At 45.2% G+C, this 27674-nt stretch overlaps 1 protein-coding gene across 7 annotated transcripts in view; it reads right to left on the minus strand.

The window, feature by feature from the left end:
* The window catches only part of PHIP (PHIP subunit of CUL4-Ring ligase complex), a 305059-nt gene that overhangs the window by 157010 nt on the left and 120375 nt on the right, over positions 1-27674 (minus strand). For all 7 annotated transcript variants that reach the window (XR_013635547.1, XM_073336505.2, XM_073336507.2 and 4 more), the window contains 2 exons: positions 3537-3690; positions 1000-1134 (listed from right to left, as the gene is read on the minus strand). Coding sequence is in view for 6 of the 7 variants with exons in the window: in XM_073336505.2 (XP_073192606.1) it covers positions 1000-1134; positions 3537-3690 (289 nt within the window). In the remaining variant the exon portion in view is untranslated. The remainder of the gene's footprint in view (positions 1-999; positions 1135-3536; positions 3691-27674) is intronic.

Genomic DNA, 27674 nt, shown 5'->3' on the forward strand with positions numbered 1-27674 from the left:
AGAATCTTAGGGACACCCAGAACATGGGGTTGGCTGAGGAACTAGTGGAGCATGCTTTAAAACTAGAGCACTTGTGCTGTTGCCAATGCTAGGTCTTTTCTCAGCATTGTCTTCTCTATGCTGACCTTTTGGGTTGCTTGTCTACTGGATGGGGCACTGGATTAAGTTGGTTTGTCTGCTGTTGGTGCTCTGGTGCCCATTTCCTCCGGCTCTGAGGAGACCTTCACAGATTACCCCAGGAGGGGAAGCTTTAGCGACGCATCACATGACTGACTTGTTCTTGCGATGAAAGAGAGGTGTACTGAACATGTGGGACTCTCCTAAATAGAAGAGAAGACTGCTGTGTCCATGTTTCTAAGTAATTAGTCCATCACAGGACTTGTAGGGCTTGAAGCCCACAGGTTTTGAATCTACCATATTGAGGTGGTTCAGTAGTGGGGGTGGGGAATACAGTTCTGATCATCAGTACTCAATCCAGATGGATCAAAGATGTTCATGGTGGTCATATATCAGAAGCATTCTGAAGAATTTTGAAAAGTTTTCAGAGATTTAGCTAGAGCTAAAAACTAGGGGGTTGGAAGCTTCCCAGTTTCCATCTCACTGCCATGAGTAGTAAGAGGGAACTAAGGGAAGGTCACAGCCATACTGCCCTTTATGCCCCAATACAGGAGCATTGGGAGTCACAGGTTGCATGTGCAGCACCGACAGACACTGGCATTCAAAAAGACTCTGATCTTGTGTGTACGAGGCACATGCATACATACAGTGGGATCCACGTTGATATATGCAAAGAAAAATCATCAGTTAATGTAGTCGTCATTTCAAGCAACTTCATATAAAAGTTATGAGTGAAATCCCGACCCGACTGAAGTCCATGGGAGTTTGGCCACTGACATCAATGTAGCCAGGATTGCTCCCTCCTCTTCTGGCCACACACCCACCAAAATGCAATGTACTTTATATTTGTGCAGGAATAGCAAATAACCATAGAAAAATTACCATGTTGAAGTAAGACCGAATTTTGACCCCTCTGGCCAAATCCCAAACTATGACATTTCCATCATGGCCAGCAGAGAAGAGAACTCTAGGATCAAATGGGTGAGGCTCAAGTACAAACACTTCATCCTCGTGTCCCTGAAATAAAATATATATCTTTTTTTAAAAGATTTGGTAAGAGAGTTTAGAGAAGACTGTTACACAAATACATACAGAAATACTTACTACTATTACACTATGTGCAGTATACACATCTGAATAATGATATAATGATGAGAAACTGTACAAATGTCTCATGTACAACAGCAGTTTTGGCAACTCTCTTGGGTGGCTTTTCATAAATTTGTTGTATCTTTATATTATATGTTTCTCTTTCTTCAGTGACAATTTTAAATAGAAATGTGTAACTATCAGTTAAATCACTATCAACATTTTTGTAATGAATTTAGAAGCCCAGAGGGCTGGAAATGACATTTTAAAAAACTCTGACTCATATTTTAGCAATTTTAACCTTTTGAGGGTTCATTCTACATTATATGTGCAACTGCTCCAAAAACATCTAGTAAAGAACTAGTTCAGTAGTTAGGATATGATTTTAGGCTATGTAAAGAATTAGTACCCTAAAAGTAGAAATCCATTTAACAAGTGCCAAGCATTTCCTTTCAACAATGGCATGAAATTATATGCAGGAGCTACTTCTTTTGTAATTAAGATTTTTTAAAAATCTCTAATTTTAATGCAGAACAGGAAGGTAGTAAAATTAAATATGTGCATATTTTTTCATGCCTAAGGAACGATAAGGTCATGATAAGAACTGATATTTGTGTTAAGATATGGGTACTGATCTCGAGTTTCAATTTTGTATTTTTTAATTTTGAGTTGAGGAGCAGCTGCTGACCCAGTGTTTTACATAACTACTTTTTATTTTATGGCAAATGGTGTCTAGAACCTGAAAAAGATATGTTCACTGCAGGAAAAGACGGAAATTGGTGGCTCTGTGACTGGTGCCCTGAAATACTGCATAAGAAACCCAGGTTCAATTTCTGGGTCCAAGAGTCTCTTTGGACAGCAGATGCCCCAAGTACTCTAGGTGAGAGAAACAAACTTGTGTTGTTCTGCAAGCTCGTTCAGCTGACATAGAAGGTGCTCTGATGGTCTCTATGAATGTGTCTGTATACACATATATATTTTATGTATGTATTTAGATATTAGTAACTGGTGGTGAGTGGAGAGCTAGCAATGGTATTCACCTCCCCTTATTTTCTGATAAAAAGATGCATTAAAAGACAACTATAAATACACTACTTAATAGTTTTTCAAATACACAATTGCTGTAGTTACCACAGGGATGTTATGCAAATATAGCTGGAAAAGCAGATGGTCCATGAGAGAATCTAGTAAAAATGTGGTCAAACAAAAATGTTAAGGCTCCCTGGAGCAGAGATCCTAATATGGATTATTATTCTGAATCTCCTCCAACCAGACTAGGGAAGTATCACTGTTCACAAATCGCATGTATTTTTGCAACTGAAAAGTCCATATTGTCCCCATTTTTTTCCCCTGCTTAACGTTACCCTGTGACTAAAATGCATTAGGCACCATTCATTTTAATCTTAAAGTTTATCAATCTTCTTCATTCTTCAACCACAAGTGTCCACATAACTGCAGAATTTTAAGTCTAAATTCAGTAATTATATATAAAGGTATGTAATATTTCTCTATGTAGGTGCCATTCCTACTACTTCAATAAAAAAAACTTAAGTTTCTAAAATTTTGCCATGATTGTGGGGTTTCCCACATACCCTCAGGAAGACATTTTGTTTAATGCTGACATTCTAATGATGGGAATCATCCTATCAAAGTTTCAATTATATTCATTTTAATCTGTAATTTAGTATCACTTGCGACTCCCCTTGATTTCCTATACAACTTGTATTTGTACATAGACAAAAGTACATTACTATGAAAATGTACTTAATTAATACTTCAATTATGCATCTTCTATTCAAGGAATATCTGGGTCTTCCATCTTATTTTTCAACCTGGAAGTGAATGCTATATCTGGAGGTCAGCAAAAAGCTCACCCATATCTTCCTTCTACTTAAAGGCCACCATAAAAAGCCTTGCCAATTTTGAACAAAAAACAAAAAAACCCACAAACACACAACCAATGGCACTCTGTCTACACAAATTAAAATCTAACCCAAACAGATGCCTGCTAATACTTGCCTACAAAAGATGATTTTAAAGAAACATAAGAGAGATTTAAAATTTTAAATTTAGAAACTATCATTTCAAAAACAAACAATGTCTCTGCAAGGAGGGCACGTGAAGAACTACTTTAGCTCCATCCTCATTGACAATGTTACTTTAGGTTGACAGTCACAAGAAATTCAACTAGCTTTAAATTCTTCTGTATGCAATTATTTCCTTAACTTTCTGCCTTGTTATGCAAATCTATAAAGATATTATAAAAAAATCTATGATGGATATGTGAGTTACAGTATACTGAGTAAAACTGCCACTCTTATTTTTCTTACCATAAGGACATGAATAAGCTGGCCAGTGAAAGAATTCCAAACCTTCAGAGTCATGTTATTAACTGCAGTTATAACAGAATTGTCATGGCGGTCCCATGCCACCATAGTTACTTTCAGTTTTGTGATTTTGTCTTCTACTCCTTGTACACTTTGTCTAAAAGTAAACAGAAAAAAGAGTTTTCAAAATAATGAGTCTGAGTTAGCCAAAATCTTTGGTGCATCAAGAAACTTGTCTGATAAAAAGAGGGTTCACTCATCAAAAATTTTAAAATGTGTTTTGTGTTTTGGTTTATCATCAAAAGTAATGTGTTTCTTCAATACTACGGACAAATGAGAGATCAGACGTACATGATGGAAATGTTATATACATAGCCCACCTGGGCAATTTGTATCTTCAGATGACCTCTGATACTGGTGCAAACCCATTTAAGGTTAATGGAGCAACACATATATCAGACAGCAAAATATGAAGACAAAGTGGTTGCACAGGTAGACAACAAACAGTCTGGCCTGCAGAGCCTATGTTATTGGTTACGAATACAGAAAGAACATAGCGTGATCGTCAGACTTTAGGGTGAGACTGTAGGGCTGATGCTAGGAAAAAGACAACTTACTCCAAATGAGCCCATTTGATATGAAAATCTATGAGATAATAGACATGGTACTCTGTAACACCATTTTTATAGAGTAATTTTTAGGACAGAACCTCACTTTAAAGGCAATGGGTGAAATCCAAAGTCTCCTGATGTCAAAGGCAAAATGCACATTGACTTCAATGGGGCCAGGATTTTGCCCACTGTTGAGAGCCTTGTCTAATTTTTCTTGTAAAAAGGTTCAGAGTTTAAGGCTAGAACGGACCAGTAGATCATTCAGACTGACTTCCTGTGTATCACAAGGACACCAACACCACCCAGCACCTGCACACTAAACCCAAGAACCAAAGTGAGACCAAAATATTACGGCCCACAGGAGGCCCACATATTACTATGTACCACAGGCAGAGAATAGGAAGGACAAGTTGCCAACATTTTCCACAACGGCAGGAAAATGATTAAATAAGGTATATACCAGATACACCTGGTGACCCGCACCCAAACATCACAAAGGCAAAAAACACTCAAGGATACTGCCAATCTGACTTGGGGGAAATTCCTCCTGGACCCCACATATGGCTATCAATTAAACCCCAATTCCAGAAGCAAGAATTAGCCAGCCAAGCACGTCAGAGAGAGATTGCTTGGTGCCACCTCAGAGCCCTTGCTCACTCCGCCCAAAGTCACATCCGCAGCCGTGGGCATCCCTGATGCTTCATAGGAATTTGTTAATGCTTTACTCCATGTAAGAATACAAGAATGGCCATACTGGGTCAGACCAGTAGTCCATCTAGCCCAGTATCCTGTCTTCCAACAGTGGCCAATGCCAGGTGCATCAGAGGAAATGAACAGAACAGGCAATTATTAAGTGATCTATCATGTTGTCTACTCCCAGAGAATACCTTAAATAAACTGAAATCTGTTTTCTCAACAAAACACTTTCTTCATTGTACACACAATACTTTATTACTATAGAGTAGCTTACGAGTGGAGTGTTAAGGCCATTTTTTAAAAACTTAACATTGAAGTTTTTGTTTTGGAGAGTTTAGCCTTAAACTCTATCACTCTTGTTTACAACAGGTCACAAGACATTATGCGGACTCAAAAGAGAAGGATGCACTTTGGCCCTATTAAGCTTTCCTTATAAAAATACAATGATTTTAGTGATAGTGAAAGGTGCTGAATCTTGAAAACAAATTTTCTATATGTATTCATGTGACAGATAACGTCCTGACAATCTGTAGGGCACTCTTGGCTTGCATCAATTTATCTCAAAACCATGCCTATTTGATCACTAGCTTCTCTGTCAACTACTGAGCATTTGTGATTATATTTGAATGATGCATATACATGTCTCCATGAAAAAAAATGAACAGAGAAGGATCACCAACTCATTTAGTACAGACAACTTGAGAGCCTGTCAAACTGGATTCCTAGTAGAATCTGCTTTATTTCTTGCAAAAAGGTTCTCCAGGCCTAATTATTCTCTCTTTTTCAACTGTATAATCCCATTTTCTTCAGTAGGATTGCTCAGGTGTAACTAGGGCTGAATTTGGACTTGCATTAAAAATGGAGAGTTACCTGGATTTTCATTTTGTCACGCAACACACGCTCTTACCAGGTGCTCTAGCTAGAAGTTTCTCTGGGGAGTTTAATCAGTATTTTTGATAATTATTGGAAAAATCATAGTCAACAAAAACCTTAAGAATCTCTCAGGGTCAAGTTTTCAAATGTGTTTCATGAAACAGACTGAGATCTCTTTACCTTCCAATGAATTATGGGAAAAAATTCTAAAAGACCCTTAAGCTGTGGAAATAGTACTAGCATCTCTGTTCCAGCCACCCAATTGGGTCATAAAAAAATTTACATCTCAGAGAAGAAAATTTAAAATATTCCTAGAATCTTTCCACCTGCCCCAACAACAGCTCTGGGGCAGATATATTAAAGTAATTAATTCACAGCCTTACCAAATTATTATTTTCTCCCGATTTTAGGCAGCTACCTATTATTTAGAAATTTTTTGCAGTGTGACTCTAAGAATTTACCTTCAGTGGATTTGGCAAGAGTTCTTCCAAATATTGATTCACACTTATTTTTTAATCTTTATTACAACATCCAGAGGACCTACTCATATCGGGATACTGTGTAAACATTACAAAAAGACAACCCCCGACCTTGAAGAGCTTAGTCTTTCCTCCTAGTATTCCACGCCACAAAAGAACTATGGGAAGTAGAAAGCTCCATGGGCCTTTCAACATTTTATGTAGTAAACACTATATAAAGTGACCTTCTCTTAGAAGCATATTAACCAATTTTGAGTCCAGAATACCTGATGGCATCTCTTGTTAGGAATAGGCAGTAAAATTTAGTTAATTGTTAATATGTGTTTTTATTTTTTCACAAAATGTAAAAACTAAAGATTCTCTGTAAAAAAGCAAATTCTGTGTTTTTCTGTGGCAAATGGATTTCTAGGATCCCTGCTGAAGATCAAGATTGAGTGCTTGGCATCAGGAAGAGATTGCCTTCTGGGCATTCTACTGTTAGATGTAGATTCTTTTCTAGATTTAAAAAATACAAGTATAAGATCCAGTGAGTAGCAACAAACCCAAGCTTTAGCCACTCAGCTTCTAGTGAGTTTGAGGCAAAATGGGTTTGGGTTTAAATCTGACCTTAAACTCTGTGACTCTAATGCCAGAAGGGACCACCATATCATCTAGTCCGCCCCCCTGCTTATTACAGGCCACTAACACCATCCAGCCACACACACACTAAACCCAACCATCAGAATTAGACCACAGGATTACAGCCCTCAGGAGACAAAATTATTGTGTGCCCCACAGGCAGAGAACAGGAGGCACCAAATTCCATCAATGCCCAAGGCCCTTGCAATGGCAGGATTAAGTGAAACACACCCAGTGGATACCTTGATACAGTAAGTCCAAAAATTGCTTAATGATCCTATAACATAGTTACCTCTCAAAGATGAGGTAAGGAAAGACACCTAAGCCAGGAAGGAGTTACAAGAATTATCTTGTCTTGGTCCTCTATTTTAATGGTTAAACTCAGCTATTAGTGGCAGGAAAAAAATAGGTAAATCCAGAGTCCAATCCACTAAATACAGCCAGCTGTACATGTATTTATAGGGCATCTGGAGCACAAGCTTGGAATTTGTTCATGGCTGGTGCAAAGACATCCAACTTGGGAGTAAGTCACATGAGGAAAGTCTGTTGTAGCACTGGAATTTTGATCTTTCCTGGCTGAAGACACTAACAACTCGGCCAGTCCATCTGACTATTGAGTCTTCCTCAAACATATGTTTCAGGTAATGTGTGATCACATTTATCTAGGTTAAGTAGAAAATTTAGAGCTTTTGGTTGAAAACTGATGCTCTTTGGGCCCTCTTGATGTTGATATATGCTATTGCAGTTGGTTGTCTCATGCTAGATAGAATGTGGGACTAAGACAGACTTGAATGGCTTGGCCTGTTACTCTCAGTTCCAGAAGACTAATGGACAGTCAAGCTTTCAATCTGTTACTGTTTTCCCAACCTGAGAAATTCTTCACACATATACTCTTCAAGCTCAACAAGACTTATGGTCTATCATGAACCTGGTTGGTAAGCTACCACCCAGGGATGCACCTAACAATGTCATGTTTTTCCATGACTGGAAAAAGCAAAGTACCAGATTAGATAGAATTTAGAAAGGATTGCTGCCCACTAGGTAAAATTACCAGGCCATACCTGCAGATTTTTCACATGAAAAAAAGATAACTGTGCTTTGTCAGCACAAAATGTATGCGGTATAAACTGAACCAGATTCATTTAACGGGATCCTGGAATATTTTAAGTTTGAAGGCTTTGATTTTCAAGCATCTCTCCCTCTGCTAACAGTACCAACCTTTAACAGGTCAAAAACTGGGGATCAGAAATAAACTTGGTCCTGCGTGGCAGATTAAGGTGTTTGTTTAATAATTACAAAATTATGCTGTCAAGAAACTGTAAAATGGAGAATATCCTTTGAAGTTTGGTGATAGGATGTTTTTAAATCAGCCAGATCAGAGAACAAAAATGGTAGCCAGACCATTAAAAAAACCCAAAACACACTAGAATAATCTAAGAAAGTACTCTGAAGGTCAAAAGGAAGTGCCAAGAACAGAAAGTGTTTTTAAGACACGTAGTAAGAGGAAAGAAATGGTTACTTTAACTGTGGTTCTTCAAGATGTGATGCAGACTATATTCAAAGTGTGTGTGTGTGGGGGGGGGGAGGGTGCCGGAACCGGAGACTTTTGCCTAGCAGTACCTACAGAGGGGCGGTGCTCATGTCTTGAGCCTGTTGCCCCTCCCCTAGCTATATGAGGCAGCATTGCCCCAACCCCCTCTCAGTTCCTTTGCACTGAACATCCAGGGCAAGACTCTGATGCAGAGGGGACAGATCTGCATCACATCTCAAAGAACCGCATTTACAGTAAATAACCATTTCTTTTTCCTCGAGTAGATGCAGACGTGTATTCCAAGTAGGTGACTAGCAATCAGTATTCCCACTCAGAGGTAGGGCTCAGAGTTGACCTGAGTAAGGACTGCAGGACCGCTCTTCTGACATTATCGTCTGCTCTGGAAGCAGCACAGATCGCATAATGATCTGTAAAAGTATGTACAGACGACCACATGGCCACCCTACAAATGTCCAATATGGAAATGTCATTGAGGAACGCCACCGATGTTGCCTGTGCTCTCGTCAAATGCACCCGTATGTGCTGAGGAGGTATGGCTGACACTATCTCATAAGCAGTCTTGATGCAAGACGTTATCCATATAGAGATGGTCTAGGCAGAGACCACTGGCAAAGGTAATGGCTATCAAGTATACAGTGGATTCTCTTCTTCCTGAGGTATGCCATGACCACCACCATGCATTTGGCGATGACCCAGAGGGCATAACAGGAGTACTGTGTACTAAAAGTGGTGATCTCCTGCCTCTGAAGATAATTCCTGTGACTCAGCAGAATGGCCACATGGACGTAAGCATGTTGACAGTCCAGAGAAGTGAAAAAACAGTTACTAACTTTTCAGTAACTGTTGTTCTTCAAGATGTGTTGCACATGTCCATGCCATGCTAGGTATGTGTGCACCGCAAGCACAGCTGGCAAAAAATTTTTCCCTCAGTGGTACCCGTCGGGTCAGCTCCAGTGCCCTCTGGTGCCACACACTCAAGCACTGGTATAAGAGGTCCGGCCAGCCCCACACCCTGTAAGTTCCTTCTTGCCAGCCAACTCTAACAGAGGGGTAGGAGGATAGGTCATGGAATGGACATGTCAACACATCTTGAAGAACAACAGTTACAGAAAGGTTAGTAATCGTTTTTTCCTTCTTTGAGTACTTGCATATGTCCATTCCACATTAAGTGACTACAGGATGGGAGATCGGAGTTCATGGACATGCTTACGGCAACATGACTTGACCAAACCCAGCATCATCTCTAGCTTGCTGGGTGATGGCGTAGTGGGAAGAAAATATATGTACCCATGACCAAGTTGACACTCTGCAGATGTCCTAGATCAGCACCTGGGCCAGGAACACTGCTGAGGAAGCTTGCACCATAGTAGAACAGGATGTCACTATAGCCGGTGACGGGACCCCCACCTGTTTATAGCACATGAGAATGCATGATGTGACCCAGGATGAGATCCTCTGAGCTGAAATAGGAAGGCCTTTCATCCTGTCCGCAATTGCCACAAAGAGCTGTGTGGATCTACGGAATGGTTTTATCCTCTCAATGTGGAATGCCAGGGTGAATCTAACACCCAGGGCGTGGAGATGTTGCTTCTCCCTGTTTGCGTGGGATTTCGGGAAGAAAAGTGCAGAAAAACAGCCTGATTACTGTGAAATTGCAAAACCACCTTCAGAGGGAACACAGGGTGAGAGCGAAGCTATACCTTGTCCTTAAAGAAGATGGTGTATGGGGGTTCTGACATAAGGGCCCTGATCACTGAGACTCTCCTGGCTGAAGTGATAGCCTCCAGAAAGGCGACCTTCCCAGAAAGATACAGCATAGGGCATGTTGCCAGTGGCTCAAACTGGGGGTCCCATGAGTTTTGACAAGACCAGGTTCAAGTCCCATGGGAGAACTGGCTCCCGAATCCGAGGGTATCGTTTTTCTAGGCCCTTGAGAAAATGAATGGTCATCTCATGGGAGAAAATCGATTGGCCATCCACCAGGGCATGGAACGTTGAAATCGCTGACAGGTGTACTTGAACTGATGAAATTGCCAGACACTCCTGTTTCAGATGCAGCAAATACTCCAGAACAGCCTGCACAGATGCCTGTGTGAGCGAGAGACCTTGCTGGGAAGATAAATGGAAAACACTTCCACTTGACAAGGCATGTAACTCTGGTAGAGGGCTTCCTACTACCTAGCAGAACCTGGCAGACTTCTCTGAACAAGCCAGCTCCTCAGGATTTAGCCATAGAGCCTCCAAGCTGTCAGGTGAAGTGTGTTCAGGTTTGGGTAGAGTATTCGACCGTGGTCTGCGGTATTAGGTCCGGGAGGAGAGGTAGTGGCATCAGAGTTGCTACTGAAAAGCCTTGCAGTGTGGTGAACCAGTGTTGGCAGGGATAGGCTGGGACTACAAGAATGACCCTCACTCCATCTTGCTTGATCTTCAGTGGGACCTTGTGCACCAGAGGAATCTGGGGGGAGGCACAGAGCAGGTATCCAGTCCAAGGGAGTAGGAAAAGAGCCCATGAGTGAGCCTGGTCTGTGGCCACGCAGGGAGCAGAACTGGTGACATGTCCTGTTCTGCCTGGCCGCAAACAGGTCTACCTAGGCAGTCCCCCACTGCTGGCAAACTGCCTTTACTATGTCGGCCCAAAGGGAGCACTCATGGTGACTGGAGAAAGACCTGCTGAGGTGATCTGTCAGCTCGGTCTGAGCTCCCGGACAGTGAGATGATTTAAGGTGGATGGAGTGCATTATGCAGAACTCCCACAAGTGGACAGCTTTCTGACACGGGGGAAAGAGTGAGCTCCTCCCTCCTATTGAGGTAGAACATGGCTGCTGTATTGTCCATGCACACTAGGCACATTCTTGTTCATGATGTGGGACAAGAACACCTGATAGGCCAAGCGAAACGCTCTTAGCTCCCTGAAAGTTATACGTATGGAGAGCTCCTCTTGGGACCACAGGCCCTGCATCCTGAGGTGCCCTAGGAGAGTCCCCACCCCCTCAACCTTAGATCTGTCAAATGCAAACTAGGGGTAATGAGAGTTGGGGTCTGGCAAAGGGGACGCCTGAGCAAACCGACAGAGAATCCCTCCACCAGTTGAGGGAGTCAAAGACCAGTGCTCACAGTTCCTGCCCTGAATCCAGGTAAAGGCGACTTGATGGATTCTTTGGGCGGATTCTTTAATGGCGACACCCAGGCCAGCCATGCTTAAAGGGGTCTGAGGCATAGCCTCGCATGCTGCATGCACTTATATGCATGCGGCCATGTGGCCTAACAGTATGAGGCAGAAATGGGCCATCATGACCAGGTGGGCCTTGACCTGTGCTACTAATCACACCATTATCTGGAAATAAGCTTCTGGAGGAAAACCCTGGCCTGAGAGGAATCAAACACCACCCCGATAAACTCTGGCCTCTGTACAGAGACATGGGTAGACTTATGCTCGTTTATAAGCAGGCCCAGTGACTGAAAGGTTGACTGTATGAGGTGGATACTTGCCTCCACCTGGGCCTAGGCCCAGTCTTTGACCAGCCAGTCGTGGAGGTACGGGTAGACTTTTAACCTTCTTCTCATGAAAACCCTCGGTGCTGCCAAAAGGCTGGACAGAAGAACCATAAATTGGTAGCGAGTCTGGTTTACAATGAACTTGAGAAACTTCTGTCCCTTGGAAAATTGAGATGTGGAAGAAAGCATCTGACAAGTTGAGAGCGGCATACCAGTACAAGGGAGATCATGGAGGCCAGGGACACCGTGTGGAACTTCAACTTTTTGAGGCAGCCATTGAGCTGGCATGGGTCTAAAATGGATCAGAGAGCCTCTCTTGGCCTTTAGAATTAGGAAATACCATAAGTAAAATCCCTTCCCTTTTGAGTCCCACTCGGAGGAGGGCTTGCACCTCCTGGGCCAGAAGCTGCTCCTGAGAAGGGTCCCGAAAGAGGGATGTGGAGGGAGGAGTTGTGGGGTGGTGAAAATAAACTGGAGTGTATAACCCCTTTCCACAGTGTTCAGCACCCAGCAGTCTATGATTGTAAGAGACCATACTGAACTGAAGTGGGACAGGCAGTCCAAAAACAAAAGGGGGACAGGATGCTGTGGTACACGAACTGGTACAATTCCTTGGATGTCAGAAGTTCTGCTTGGCTGCCTCCATGTATTTGGGTGGGCCAGGTAGGGATGCTGAAGTGGATGGGGGCAGCTGCCTGCATCTAGAACTCCTGTTTCTTTTCTTTTGCAGGTCCCGATGGGGCATCAGAGCTGAGAAACAGGTGGAATGCTGGGGCATAAAGACCCAAGCACTTGGGGGTGGCTCTGGAGTTTTCAGGCCATGGAGCTTTCCATCCATTTGCTCTAAGGAGAGCAAAGTGCCTTCGAACGGAAGGTTCGGAATGGACTGCTGGACCTCTGTTGGCAGTCCTGAGGACTGGAGCCAAGAGCATCTGGCATGACCTCCACAGAAGCCATGGAGCTATCTGCTGAATCTGCCTCATCCAGGGTGGCCTGCAGGGAAGCCCTGGCTACAGACTTCCCCTCAGCTACCAGAGCAGAGAACTCCTGTCTGGGCTCCTGGGGAAGCAAGTTCTTGAATTTCAACATCAAGTCCCAGACGTTTAAGTCCTATGTCCCCAGCAATGCCTGCTGGTTGGAGATGCAGAGCTGTTGACGCCCTGTAGAATAAACCTTTTTACCAAAAAGTTCTAGTCACTGAAACTTTTGTCTGGGGGGGGGGGGGGGTTCACTACTTGTTGCCCTTGTCTGTCCCTCTTGTTGGCTGCTGAGACCATCAGGGACCCAGGAGGGGGGTGGGAGTACAAGTACTTATACTCTTGAGCACGAACAAAATACTGCTTTTTGGCTCTCTTTGATGTGGGAGATAGGGAGGATGCAATTTGCTACAGGGCTTTAACCAGTCCCATGATTGCCTCATTGAGAGAGAGAAAGCCTCATTCAACAGGGCCAAAATATCGACCAGGCTCTGGGAGGATTCTTTAACTACCTCCACTTCCAGCCCGAGGTTCGAGGTCACTCTTTTCAACAGCTACTGATGAGCTATGAAGTCATCGTGGGGAGGTGACAAGCCTGCCCCTGCCACAGCTTCATCCAGGGAAGATGACTAGGAGACCTGCACTGGCAGGGGGTCCTCCTCTTCTCTTTCTGCACCAATCTGGTCCTGAGGACCGGTACCATTCTTGGTACCGCAGTCTGGATCGGATTCTGCTCAATGGGACGGAGGTGCTCTCCTCTCCAAGACCACCGAGTATGAGAGCCTGGAAGGGGGCCCAGCATCCGGCGAAAAACCCCAGGAGTTCCAAAATGGTCATTGCATCTGCATAGGCCAGTGCCCACCAAGGGTGCTGAAACTATTTTTATAGTGGGGGTGCTGAGAGCCATTGAGTCAAACTGTAAATCCTGTATATAATGGAAACCACTTCAAGCTAGGGGATGCAGCAGCACCCCCAGCTCCAGTACCTATGATGCCCACTGTGCCAAGCGCTCGCTGGTACTGCTATGCCTGGATCCACAGCCAAATAAGGGTGACTGGGGAGGGGGGTATTGGGAACAGTTCATCAGCTAGGGATATGATTCCAATTCCGAGTCTGACAACGAGCCTTCCTCCGGGGACAATGGAAGGGCGGTACCACTTAGTGCCGGGGAATGGTGCCACAGTGGGGAGACTTGTGTCGTGGCCAGCAGGGATGGATTCCCTCTCAATGGTACCAAACAGGAGCTTGGAGCAACAGACTCCCTTCTGCTCACCAGCACGGACATTGCCAACTCTTGTACCGCCAATAGTGGTACCGAAAGCAACAGTAAGACCCTGACTGCACCGAACCCTCTGAGGTAGACGGCACCATGATCCCGCTGGTGCCGCAACTGTCCCTCCAGTACTGAAGGTTGACCCAGGACCAGACTCAGCAAAGCCTGTATACAGGATGGAGTCAATAGTACTGTCCTTGGAGCAGCAACTGAGGAGTAGCCAGACTCAGGTCGCATTCTGCTGTGCTCCCCCTGCTTGGCTTTCTTCAGGCAGGGAATGCCCCCTCTAAGCCAGCCGCGTATGTCTTTTCTACGGCAGCAATGACAGGAAATGGTGCTGAGAGACTCTCACGGTGGGAGCAGCACTCCGCACCGACTCCAAGGTACTCAATACCAAGTCTAACTGGCTCAGCTCCAACTAGGGTCAGAGTACTGCCTCTGTCAGGTGTGACTTCAACCTGGTCTCCAGGTACTTCTGAGTATGGGGCTTGAAGTCCCAGCAGATCTGACAGTGATATGAGTCTCTCCCAGGAAGTTCAGACAACTGGAGTTCTGGGTCACCCATAGCCATAGGGTTGCCACAGGAGGCACAGGGCTTGAAACATGGAGACTCGGGCATGTCCAGTACCGGGAGCGGATGAAGACTCTGCTAACACAGCGAAAACAGCAACTTACTATGTTCAACAATTTCACATCTGTCCAAATCAGAAATAAAGATCTGATAAGAAACAAAAGGAAGGTAGTAAACTAAGACCACAGAGAAGGGTCTTCCACTGAGGGGAGCTTGATGAAGCAAGAGGAGCAATTCCAGCAACTGTCATAGTAGGAAAGAAGGAACTGAGAAGATGCAGGGTTGGCCATACCCCTTATATGGGAGCTTAAGCAAGTGGCACTGTAGGGTGCTAGAGCCCACCCAATGGATATGACTGAGGCAAAAATTTCCAGCAACTGTGCTCACAGTGCACAGACACCTGAAGTAGAGTAGTCATGTGCAAGCACTCGAAGAACCAGTCGTTCTGAGACAAAGCAGGGAAGCTAGCTGACAGAGTGATCATACAGAAAAAACGGTTACTTACCTCTCGTAACTGTTGTTCTTCAAGATGTGTTGCTCATGTCCATTCCAATAGGTTTGTACGCGCATGGCACATGCACAATCGCCGGAAGCTTTTCCCTAGCGGTACCCATTCGGTTGGCTGTGGAGACTCCTAAAGTGGTGCTTTCATGGCGATGTATATATGTCCCTGCCAACCCACCGCCTGCTCAGTTCCTTCTTGTCGGAATACTCCGAAAGTGGGGAGGCAGGCGGGATTTGGAATGGACATGAGCAACACATCTTGAAGAACAACAGTTACAAGAGGTAAGTAACCATTTTTTCTTCTTCAAGTGATTGCTCATGTGTATTCCAATACGTGACTTCCAAGCAGTTATCCCGGGGAAGGGGTCAGAGTTCGCCTAACTGCCGAGTGCAGGACTGCCCTACCAAACCCAGCATCATCCCTTGCCTGCTAGGTAATGGCGTAGTGGGAAGTGAAGGTGTGGACTTGCCACCTTGCAGATGTCCTGGATAGGCACCTGCACCAGGAAAGCTGCAGACACTGCCTGCGCTCTGGTAGAGTGCGCTGTAATCGTCAGGGCTGGAACTTTAACCAGGTCATAGCAAGTCCTGATGCAGGACGTGATCCATGACGAGATGCGCTGTGATGAGATCGAGAGCCCCTTCATTCTTTCTGCAATAGCAATAAAGAGCTGTGGTGACTTACAAAACGGCTTTGTGCATTCAATGTAAAATGCTAAGGCCCGTCTAACGTCCAAGGAATGGAACATGCACTCCCTGTGAGTGGCATGGGGTTTAGGGAAGAACGCAGGTAAAAATATGTCCTGGTTCACATGAAACTGGGAGACAACCTTGGGCAGGAACACAGGGTGGGGGCTTACCTGCACCTTGTCTTTATAAAATACCATGTATGGAGGTTTGGAGGTCAGTGCCCTGAGTTCGGATACCCTCCTAGCGGAGGTTATAGCCACCAGGAAAACCACCTTCCAGGAAAGGTAGGAGAGAAGGCAGGAAGCCATGGGCTCAAAGGGGGGCCCCATGAGTGAGGACAGGACCAGATTGAGGTCCCGGGGGGGGGAGGGGGGGGAGAGGAGAGGATGGGCTGACGTACTGGAGGATAAAATCTGTCAAGGCCCTTCAGAAACCTGCTCACCATCGGATTACCAAACACTGAACCCCCCACCGTTCCCAGGTGGAAGGCCGAAATGGCTGCGAGGCGTACCCTTAGGGATGATATTACTAACCCTTGGTGCCTGAGATCTAAAAGATAATCCAAAATAAGGGGAATTGCAGCTGATTGCAGCTCAGTTCCCCTTTGTCGAGACCAAATGGAGAAACGCTTCCACTTAGCCAGGAATGTGGCTCGAATGGAGGGTTTCCTACTCCCCAGCATGACCTCCCTAACCGAGTGCGAGCACTGAAGCTCAAGAGGGTTCAGCCATGGAGCTTCCATGCCATGACGTTGAGTGACTCCAGGTTGGGGTGCTGTAAACTGCCGTGGTCCTGTGAGAGTAGGGTTGGACAGAGAGGGAGCACTACTGGTCACATAGTGAACCAGTGCTGATGGGGCCACGCTGGCACTATGAGGATTAAGGAAGCCCTGTCCTGACGAGTCTTGAGGACCACCCTGTGTATGAGGGGGAATGGCAGGAATGCGTACAGCAGGCGACCCGCCCATGATAGATGAAAGGCGTCCGCGGTGGAGCCTGGGCTGTGGTTCAGGAAGGAGCAGAACCTCTGACGCTTCCTGTTGCTCTGCGTCGCGAACAGGTCCATGTGGGGACAGCCCCACCTCTGGAAAATTGAGTAAGTGATGTCCGGTCTGAGGGACCACTCATGTCCATGAAACAAGTGACTGAGCCATCTGCCAGCTCGTTCTGCACCCCTGGAAGGTGTGACGCCTACAGGTATATGGAGTGGGCGATACAAAAGTCCCACAGCGCAAGGGCTTCCCGACAGAGGGGAGAGGAACGACCACCACCCTGTTTGTTTATATAGAACATCGCTGCAGTATTGTCCGTGAGCACTGATACGCACATGCCCTGCAGATGGGCCTGAAACGCTTGGCATGCCAAGCAAACCGCCCTCAGCTCCCTCACGTTGATGTGCAGTGATAGCTCTGCATGGGACCAGAGGCCCTGGGTTCTGATATTGCCCAGATGCGCTCCCCAACCGAGCACCGAGGCGTTTGTGACAAGGGAAAGCGTGGGTTGGGGTTTTGCGAAGGGTACTCCCGCACAAACCACCTGTGGTTACAGCCACCATTGGAGAGAGTGGAGAATTTGAGGCAGGAGGGTTATGACTGAGTCCAACGGGTCCCTGCCCGGTCTGTGCACCTGTGCTAAGCATGTCTGGAGGGGCCAGAGGCACAACCTGGCATGCTGTACCACGTACGTACAGGCCGCCATATGCCCCAGTAGTCTCAAAGAATTCCTGGCCGTAGTTGTGGGGAAGCGGAAGAGGGTCTGGATAATGTCCGTGAGCGCTTTGAAATGCAGTTCCAGAAGAAACGCCCTCGCGCACGTGGAATCCAAGAGAGCGCCAATTAACTCTATTGTTTGTGTAGGGGTCAATGTGGACTTGGGCTCATTCAGTACAAACCCCAACCTGTGAAACGTAGCCCAGGCCAGGGATACGTGCTCCACCACCTGTGCTTGGGACTTGGCCTCAATGAGCCAGTCGCCCAAATACGGGAATGCCTGCACCTGGTGCCTGCAGAGAAAAGTTGCCACTACCGCCATACATTTGGTGAACACCCGGGGGGCCAAATGGGAGCACCCTGAACTGGTAGTGTTGGCCACTGACCACGAATCTGAGAAAGCATGTGTGGGCTGGAATAATAGCAATGTGAAAATACACATCCCTTCAAGTCGAGGGCGGCGTACCAGTCTCCTGGATCCAGGGAGGGAATGATGGCGGCCAGAGAGACCATGCGGAACTTCACCTTTTTTATGTATGTGTTGAGGTCTCGTAGCTCCAGGATAGGCCAAAGCCCGCCCTTGGCCTTGGGGATGAGGAAATAGCGGGAGTAAAACCCCTTGCCCCTGAATTCCTGAGGAACCTCCTCTATTGCCCCTAGAGCTAGGAGTGATTGTTTCTCTTGTAAAAGGAGTTGCTCATGAGAGAGGTCCCTGAAGGGGGACAGGCACGGGGGGTGGGAGAGCGGGAGGGAACATAATTGGATAGACTATCCCACCCCAACCGTGCTGAGGACCCAGCGGTCTGACATGATCTGAGACCAAGGCACAGTAGAAGCAGGAGAGTCGATTCACAAAGGTGGGGGAAGGACACAAGGCGACTGGTGCGCTACCTCATGCGCATCTTCAAAAATTGGGCTTGGGGTCGGGGGGCTGTTTGGTTGAACCCTGGCCTTGGCCCGAGGAGGATTGTGGTGGGCGCCTCCTGTTATTTTTGCCCCTCCTCCTAGGTGGATCCAGCCTAGGGGGCCCCGGGTAGAAACGGGACGGGGGCTGAGGTCTAAAGGGCTTTCTCTGAGGCACTGGGGTGTGTAGCCCCAGAGACTTCAGAGTTGCCAGTGAGTCCTTCAAGCTATACAGGCGCATGTCCGTACTTTGAGCAAACTGGCCCTCGCAGTCAAAGAGGAGGTCCTGAATTGTATTTTGGACCTCAGGTGGAATCCCTGAAACCTGAAGGCATGCACTGCGCCTCATAGCGATGGCAGTGGCCATGGTTCTAGCCACAGAGTACGCTGTGTACAGGGCTTCCTAGATGGCGGTCCTACTGAAGGGCCGACTCCATCAAGAGGAGCTTCAGGCGATAGTCCCACTCCCTCTTAGTCCTGGGTCCGAAGCTCCTGCAAATAGGGCACTTATCTGTCTGATGACCCTCCCCAAGGCACTTGAGACAGGCGGCGTGCGGATCACTTGTTGGCATAGGTTTTGCACACCTCTTGCACGCTTTAAACCCCTCCGACCGAGGTGTGCCCTGGTGCCGGGGAGAGTAGAATGGGGGGAAACCCCCTGAAGTAAGCTAAACTAATCTAATCTACAACTATTAACAACTAACAAAAAACTATTTACATTAGAAACAAGGGAACCACTACGTAAGGCACTTGCAAAGCAAGAGACTAAGCTGTTCGAACGACCGTCACGGGCGGTAAGAAGGAACTGAGCAAGCGGCGGGTCGGCAGGGACATATATACACTGCCACGAAGGTACCACTCTGGGGTCTCCACAGCCGAACCAACAGGAAAAGCTTCTGGCGATCGTGCATGGGGTGCACGCACACACACCTATTGGAATGCACATAAGCAATCACTCGAAGAAGAACCGCACATGTTTGATTAACTTATTGAGTCCATGGAGGTCAAGGATGGGCCTCATCCTGCCCTTGGATTTCAGTATCAGGAAATACCGGGAGTTGAACTTGCAACCGTAGTGTTCTTGCAGAACCTCCTCCACTGCTCCCAATGCTATCAGAGAGCTGACCTGCTCAAAAAGCAGTATTTCATGAGATGGGTCCCTGAAAAGGGATGAGGAGGAAGCATAGAGAGAAACTGGATGGCGTAGCCCAATCTGAAAGTGTCTAGGACCCAGCTGCCAGACATTAACAAGACTCAGGCATTGTAAAGGCAAGCCAGTCTGTCCACAAAAGAATTGGTGGGATGACGAGGGAGAAAGAACAACTGGACCTGTGCTCTGGATCAATGCGTCAAAATGGACGCTCAGCAGACGCCGAAGGAGAGTGCGCAGAGCAGCTGGGTCCTGAGCTTGCGGTCCATAAACTTCATCTTGTGAGATCTATCCCTTTTCTGGGTAGCACTGCTGTCTCAGGGCGAAGGACACACAAAGGGTTGCTGTGGCCTGTATCTCTGCATAGATGCCATACACACCCCCAGCTAGCCCTCAAATCCTTGAAAGAATGCAGAGTTTCATCAGTCTTGTCCAAAAACAAGGTTTGGTCATCCAAGGGCAAGTCCTCAATTGTTTGCTGGACTGCCAGCATAATCTCCAAGTTCTGGAGCCAGGAAGCCATCCTCATAATAATTGCGAAGGCCCCAGCCCTGTCTGAAGTGTCCACCACATCAAGGGCAGATTGCAACAACATTTTTGCCACCATGCAGCCCTTAGTGACAAACACCTCAGGCAACAGTTGCTCAAACATAGCCATAGCCTACCAGCTAAGGAAGTCATATTTAGCCATGTTTGGCTTGCTCGTTTGCAATACTCATCTGAAGTGATGATGAGGTGGGTATCTTCCTGCCTAGAAGATCTAGGCACTTCAAGTCTCTGTCTTTGGGGCAGGACATGAATCTGTCCTGCTGTGCCCTGTCATTCACAGTCATGAGTTTGGGGATGTGTAGGAATAAAATCCCTCGTATCCCTGTACCGGAACAAAACAACACTTCTCCAAGTGCATGGCCAAGGCTAGTGTACACCAAAGAGCCTTCACAGGCTTGAGGAGTGACTCGTTAATCAGAAGGGCCACTCACCCAGGGACAGAGGGTTGGAGAATGTCCATGTGTTTATGGGTATTCTGGAGAAATGATGCCTGAATACCCACGGACAAAGCCACCCGAAATAACAGGTCCTGGTATACCCTAAAGTCCTCTGGGATGGAAGGGGAAGACATTGCATTGTCCTGGGGCAGCATCTCCGGATGAGGAAACTCCAGTGGCTTCACGGGAAGGGGAACCGCAGGCATCTGGTCTTACAACTGGTCTTCAGCCACCAATAGCGCACAAGCAGAGGATCTCGACCCTGACGACGAGTGAGATGTCTGAGACCAAGGAGCTTCCCACTGAGCCCAAGGTGGCCTCTGGTATTAGTAAGGCATTGGTACCCAGTAGGCACTGGGCCAGGGATCTCCATTCTGGTCTTGAGGTGCATGCCAAGCTTGCTAGCTGCCTTAGTCTACTGTTGTCCCCAGGGTGCCCTCAGGTGAAGTGGAGCAGGAGAATGAGGAGCCCGAGTCTGAAAAAGAAAAGTCTCAGAGACATGGGAGGGGTGACTCCAGAGGGAGCCAACAGGTGATCTAATTCATCCATAGCCCAGAACGAGTTTGGGATTGGCGCCACGCTGAAGTCAGCACCACTGGAAGATCAGTGTCGCAGGCAAGGTCATCAAAGGCAAATGCAAACAATGGTACTGGAGCACCCACGTGCGTCGATGTCATTTGCGGCATTGACTGTGTCGGTACCAAGGAAGGACCCAGTACCGAAGAATCTTGTACTGTCATCAGTACCATATCCATGCCAATCCCCAGAAGCAGTGCTTTCTGGTGCAGTGCTGAGACTTCAGCAGCATGCTCCAACTGGGGACCCATCACAGCCACCAGACTAGTGAAGTCCTGAACCAGCAGCAAGGATGGGACTGAAAGGTAGAACAGCCTGGTACAGCGACACCACTGATACTGTCAGTACCAGCACCATTCTTATCAGTACCAAACTCAGTGCCTTCCCTACCTTGTACTGAGGGAGGATCAGAAGCACAAGCACCAGCACCATACCGCGCACCAGAGCCGGTCTCTTGCCAGTCCATGTTTTTCTTAGGGGATGCAGAAGAGTCACCCCGGGATCTGGAGTGCTCCCAAACTGTCTTATGCAACCTCTTTTTGAGGTGCCGACGATGAAGAAAGGTTCCCATGCTTCTTCAGAGAGGCCCTTGCCCCGGAATGGAAAGCAGCAGCACTTTCGCAGCTGGAGGGCAATCTGCAGCCCGAGGAAGGCCTCGGTATGGGGTCAAGCCTAATGGCCTGCTCAAGCAGGTGCTGCTTAAGGCAAAGGTCCCAAGCCACCTGAGTCCGCTTCTTGAACAATCTGCGGACTGAACAGTGCTCCTTAAGGTGGGCTTCGCCAAGGCAGAATAAGGACCATTTGTGGGGGTCACTGTTAGGAATCACCACTCCACATGAAGGACAATGCTTGAACCCTACTGAGAACATTCCCAGGGAGCACTACCTCTACCACTATACTATACACTATAACTTTTAACTACCACTACTAACTAACTAGCTAGGAACTATATACAACAAAACTAGGCTAAAATATAAATTTGCAAGACTGTGAAGCAACAACTGCTCAGAGCTCCAACTACAGCCAACTGGTGGTGGGAACAAACTGGGGGGGTGGGGGGGAAGGCGTGGCGCCAGCACCAACTCATTTAGCCAGAGGAGAGGCTACAGGCATGAGGCACTAGTGCCGTTCATCTACAGGTACTGCTAGGCGAAAGTCTCCAGTTCTGTCATGCGGGGCGCACACACGCCTACTTGGAATACACATCTGCATCTACTCAAAAAATAACTAAAGTGAGAAAGATATATGCTTCTTTGAGATCTATGAAGCATAGAAAAACATCTTGGAGAAATTTCCTGAATTAGAAGAGAGCGATTTTCCCTCTGGAAATGAAATATTTTGACATGAAGGAGCTAATGATTGCCATTTTATGAGTTTCAATTTACTCAGTCTTGATGTTTGTTACCAGGTGTGAGAAATATGTAAGTCAAATGAAAGACGATAATGATGATATTCTGGAAGCTGTGACTGAGTGGGGTACAGTCAGATAGAAAACAGGGAGTGTGGGGACCCACACTGACAGAAAGGTCCTGGCAAATCTAACTACTGTGGCCTTATAACATGCACAAATCATACTGACACGACACAGGTCCAAAAGGAAGTAACAGGTACTTCATAAACGCTATGCCTTGCATAATGACAGGTTTCAGAGTAGCAGCCGTGTTAGTCTGTATTCGCAAAAAGAAAAGGAGTACTTGTGGCACCTTAGAGACTAACAAATTTATCTGAGCATAAGCTTTCGTGAGCTACATTTCCACTGAATGCATCCGATGAAGTGAGCTGTAGCTCACGAAAGCTTATGCTCAAATAAATTTGTTAGTCTCTAAGGTGCCACAAGTACTCCTTTTCTTTTTTCATAAACTCTATGCAAATTGTGTTGTATATGTGCTTGTTCATTGACCCTGAGGGAAGTTGCATCTTTTGCTGGAATTACTGGGTTTTAATCTGTTGAAAACTTGAATGCTTCACCTTAGGAAGAGAGGAGTTTTAAAAATTACACTTTGTACTACTTATGTGTTAAGACTGTAGGCAAGCAGGGATAGGTGGAGGAAACAGTGAGCCATCAGGGTTGAATTATTTAAAAATCAAGGCATTTACAATAATGGATCATTTTAAAAAAAAATTATTGATTTAAATCAGATTGAGGCTTTGTAAAACTAATTTGAAAATCTGTGTGATTGAAATTTTATAAAGTTATTAAGTTATACATTCGGTTTTGTTTTATTAATGCCACTGCCAGAGTATCCTCTTTGACTTTTGACAAAACTGCTCGAGATAGAAAACAAAATATTGAAAAATACAATGTTGGGCAGAATTTTGAAAAGCACCCAAGTGTCTAACAGTATGTTTACACTGAAAAAACAACAATGCAGGAGCGAGTTTCAGAGTTCAGGTCAAATGAAGTGACCTTGCACAACAGCAATAAAAATAGCAGGACAGATGTTTGGGCTTGGGTTGGAGCCTAGACTCTGGAACCTGTCGAAGCAGTGGGTCTCGGAGCCTGGGCTCCAGCCTAAGCACAAAAATCTACACTACTATTTTTCGCCCCTTAGTGCAAGCCTGAGTCAGTTGATTCAGCTCTGAGACTTGCTGCCGCATGGGTCAAGCTTACGGAATATGCAATTTAATAGAAAAATATCACTATGTAAAATCTGAAATTCTATTTATAATTAGGAAGCAAGTACAAAACATCCATTTTAGCGTTTTAAGATTACTTTATTCCCATTTTATAAAGAATTGTCAACACATAAATTAAAAATGTAAATGAAAAAAACTAAAATTTTAAAAATCAAGTTAAAAAATAAGATCAGATTTTCTATGATTTTTATCCACCCTGTGCACAACTTTTAAAAAAATTGTCACTGATAACATATAGTGTATCATTTAAGTTGCTTCTTTTTAAGAAGAACCATAGAAGATTTTGATTTCTTTTTAGTGTCTGATGTCTTAATGACTACGAAAATGCAGTCAAGTTAGCCTTCATCAGACAATCAAAGTCATTCCATACAGGATGAAAAGAATGAATAAGAGTAGGATTCTGGCCCTACTCTGAAGATAATTTATCCCTTTAAAGTAGGGGTACTCAAACTGGGGGTTGCAAGGTTAGCATGTAGGGGGTTGTAAGCTGACAGCTCCACGCATGGCTGACAGCCCGAGCCCCACCATGGACGGGGCTGACAGCCCAAGCCCCTCCAGCCCAGCTCCACCCCCAATCCCACTCCACCTCCAAAGAAAGGGTGCCAAAATAGAAGTTTGCCCAGGGTGCCATTTTCCCTCAGGACAGCTCTGGGACTGAGACAACATTAGAGGGCTTGACTGTTCAGCAGCTGAAGAGCTGCATTAAACAGCAGACCAATCATAACACTGAGACTGGCCAAAAAAAAATTTTAATAGTCAGACACACAGGCAGGGGTGGCACTAGGGGGGTCTGCGGGAGCTATAGCCACCCCAAAATTTGCCTTAGCCCCCCGTAGCCACCCTTACCAGCACAAAGGTCAAATGTTACGCAGAAGTAAGGAGAGCATCATATGTCATTGCCATTCTTACTTCTGCAGTTCTGCACTGCTGTTGGTGGCTGCACTGCCTTCAGAGTTGGGCACCTGGCCCGCAGTCGTTCCTCTCCAGCTGCTCAGCTCTGAACACCGCACCTGCCACCACCAGCAGCGCAGAGGTAAGTGTGGCAATGGGGCGCTAGTAAGCCTGCTGTGAAAAGTGATATTTGTATGTTTATTAATATCATTTTTCACAGCAGACTTACTAGCACCCCATTGTCACCCATACTTCTGCACTGCTGCTGACTGTGGTACTGCCTTCAGAGCTGGGAGGCTGTGAAAAGTGGTATTAACAAACCTACAAATATTACTTTTCACAGAAGACTTACTAGCTAGCAAGTCTGCTGTGAAAAGTGATATTTGTATGTTTGTTAATATCACTTTTCACAGCCTTCCAAGCTAACTAGCAAATCAAGTGATATTGACAAAGTTTCCTCATGCCCCCCCACAATATTAAACAGTAACTATTTTTAAAAATAACATTTCTGCTTAAAACAATAATTTAATTAAAATATGTTTTAGTCTTAATTTAAAGGCGGTGAGAAAAGGTAAATTCATTTTAAACAATAGGCTTATAAATTTAGCATTTAAAATAGTGTTAAATATAAAAAATGTGTTTTTAATGTATAAGGGGGGTAGCACTCAGAGACTCACTGTGCGAAAGTAGTCGCTATCACAAAAAAATTCGCAAAAAGAAAAGGAGGACTTGTGGCACCTTAGAGACTAACCAATTTATTTGAGCATGAGCTTTCGTGAGCTACAGCTCACTTCACCGATGAAGCTGTAGCTCACGAAAGCTTATGCTCAAATAAATTGGTTAGTCTCTAAGGTGCCACAAGTCCTCCTTTTCTTTTTGCGAATACAGACTAATACGGCTGTTACTCTGAAATCTAACAAAAAAATTGAGAACCACTGCTTTAGAGATCAGGATTTCTTTTATTACCTGTTCTAAGGGGCTTATTTACTACATTTTGGGACTAGAGCGGGGTCGGGGGTAAGGCTAAATGTGTTTAGTCTTGCCCTTTGTATGACTGAAAAGGGGGAAGAGTCGGAGTGCAGGAAACTTGACTGAAAGACTTGGTGGGAGAAAGAACAAGGGAAGGCCAGCTAGAAAGCAAAAGCAATGGTTTAGGCTATAGTATGATCAGAGCAGGCAGCAATCAAACCATGACTCAGGAATGCCAGCAATGTGTTGCTCAGATGCTATGCTGTTGAGTACAATATAAATGCCTAAACAGATCTGCTTCCTTCATCAATGTGGGTCCTAGTAACAACATTAAAAAATTTTAAGGGCAAAAGAAGACAACACAGAAGGTGAAAGAATGAGAAAAAGGATGGGAAAGAAAACATCCAGTAGGTAAGGAAAGATTTTGGCCTCACGGGGAGAGTATAGAAAACTTCAGGCTTTACTCAACCGACCCTTGACATGTCTTCCTACCACTAAAAAACCCAAAAAATCTTCAGAAGCTGGCTCCAAGTAGTCACCAGCAGGTGCACAACCCCAGCATTACAGAATCCAAGAGGGTGGATTTATTCCACTAGAAAATTGTTCTGAAGAGGGTTTATTCTGTCCCTTGCATTCCAACTTCTGGGGCTATGGCATATTCCTTCAGTCAAATATGAAAGTTGTTCAAGTGTGAAAACCCTCAACAAATTTGACTGACAATGTCTTTTGATGTTTTCAATAAATTCTCCCAACACTCTTGTCAAAGAGAAGTACCTGATCATCTTTTCATCAAGGAAAGAAATTCTGCAGTTCTTTTAGTGATTTTGAAAAGAAACTAATTACACTGCTCAACCTAATCCTAGTAATAGTGCTGCTGAGCTGAATACTGGTAACATGTCAGCTCAAAGCCTGTATGGATGCTAAGGAAGAAGCTGAAGTAACAGGAAGAGAAGCAATCATTCTAATCTATACTAATGTGTGTTGAAAAGACACAATTCTGCAAATTTGTTAGGACAGCTGGTATAAAAGTAGAAGCACAATATACAGAACAAGAATCAGAAGCGAACAAGCCCTATATACTCTAGTAAACGATCTACATTTTGTGGCAAGACTCATTACAGCACTCTGGTGAAGCAGATGTGATAAAACTGTAGAAACTTAATTTAAAATTACCAAATGGAGATTTTTAAATTAAATATGAAAATGAATAAAATAATCAGTACTAGAGTACTATAAACGCTTGCATTTTGATAATAAGCTTTATTCACAGTCCCACATTTTCAGTTTTCTATGTCCAGCTGATTTCTGTATTAATGTATGACTGCATCACAGGCTATATCTCACTAATTCTGCTCCACCAAAAGGCATGTTAATATAAACAAGGTTCTGGAGGCTTCTGGCTTTTTTTCTTCGCCTTTTTTTTTAAACCACTGCATTAGTTAAACCTATGGGGGTAAAAATACTGGAAGCCACCTGAATCTTGTCTACATGAGGTCTCCATTCAGTGAAGCTGAACTGATGAAAAATTTATTTCTAAACTTCCTCAGCACAGACAAAGCTTAGAAGATGTCCAGGAGGAAGCTGGCAGTTTTGCAAAAGGGTAGGAGACAGAGATAGAAATTGCAACCACATGCACTATCTTTGCAGACTATAGTATTAACTTCATGAATGTTATATGGATCATTGTAGGCTAGTGACTGTATTCTACTTAATGAGACAGGGTTATCCTATGTTCTCCAGGAACTAAAAACTGTGCAGAATAACTACTGCAGTCCATGGGACTATAAACAAAACCAGAGAAGTACCACATGTTGGGGTAATTTGCATATACTGGTTCAGGCGAGGCTTCAAGAAACACAGGAGACAAAGAAAGAACTTGGGGTATAAAGGGCCAGCTTGACCCAACAGGGGTCCTTTTGATTCAACAAATGAACAAGGCATTTTGTTCAAAGGGGGACACAACCATGCTGAAAGGTCTGGAA

The sequence above is a fragment of the Lepidochelys kempii genome, chromosome 3 (genome assembly GCF_965140285.1).
Source record: "Lepidochelys kempii isolate rLepKem1 chromosome 3, rLepKem1.hap1, whole genome shotgun sequence".
NCBI classification, from domain to species: domain Eukaryota; kingdom Metazoa; phylum Chordata; order Testudines; family Cheloniidae; genus Lepidochelys; species Lepidochelys kempii.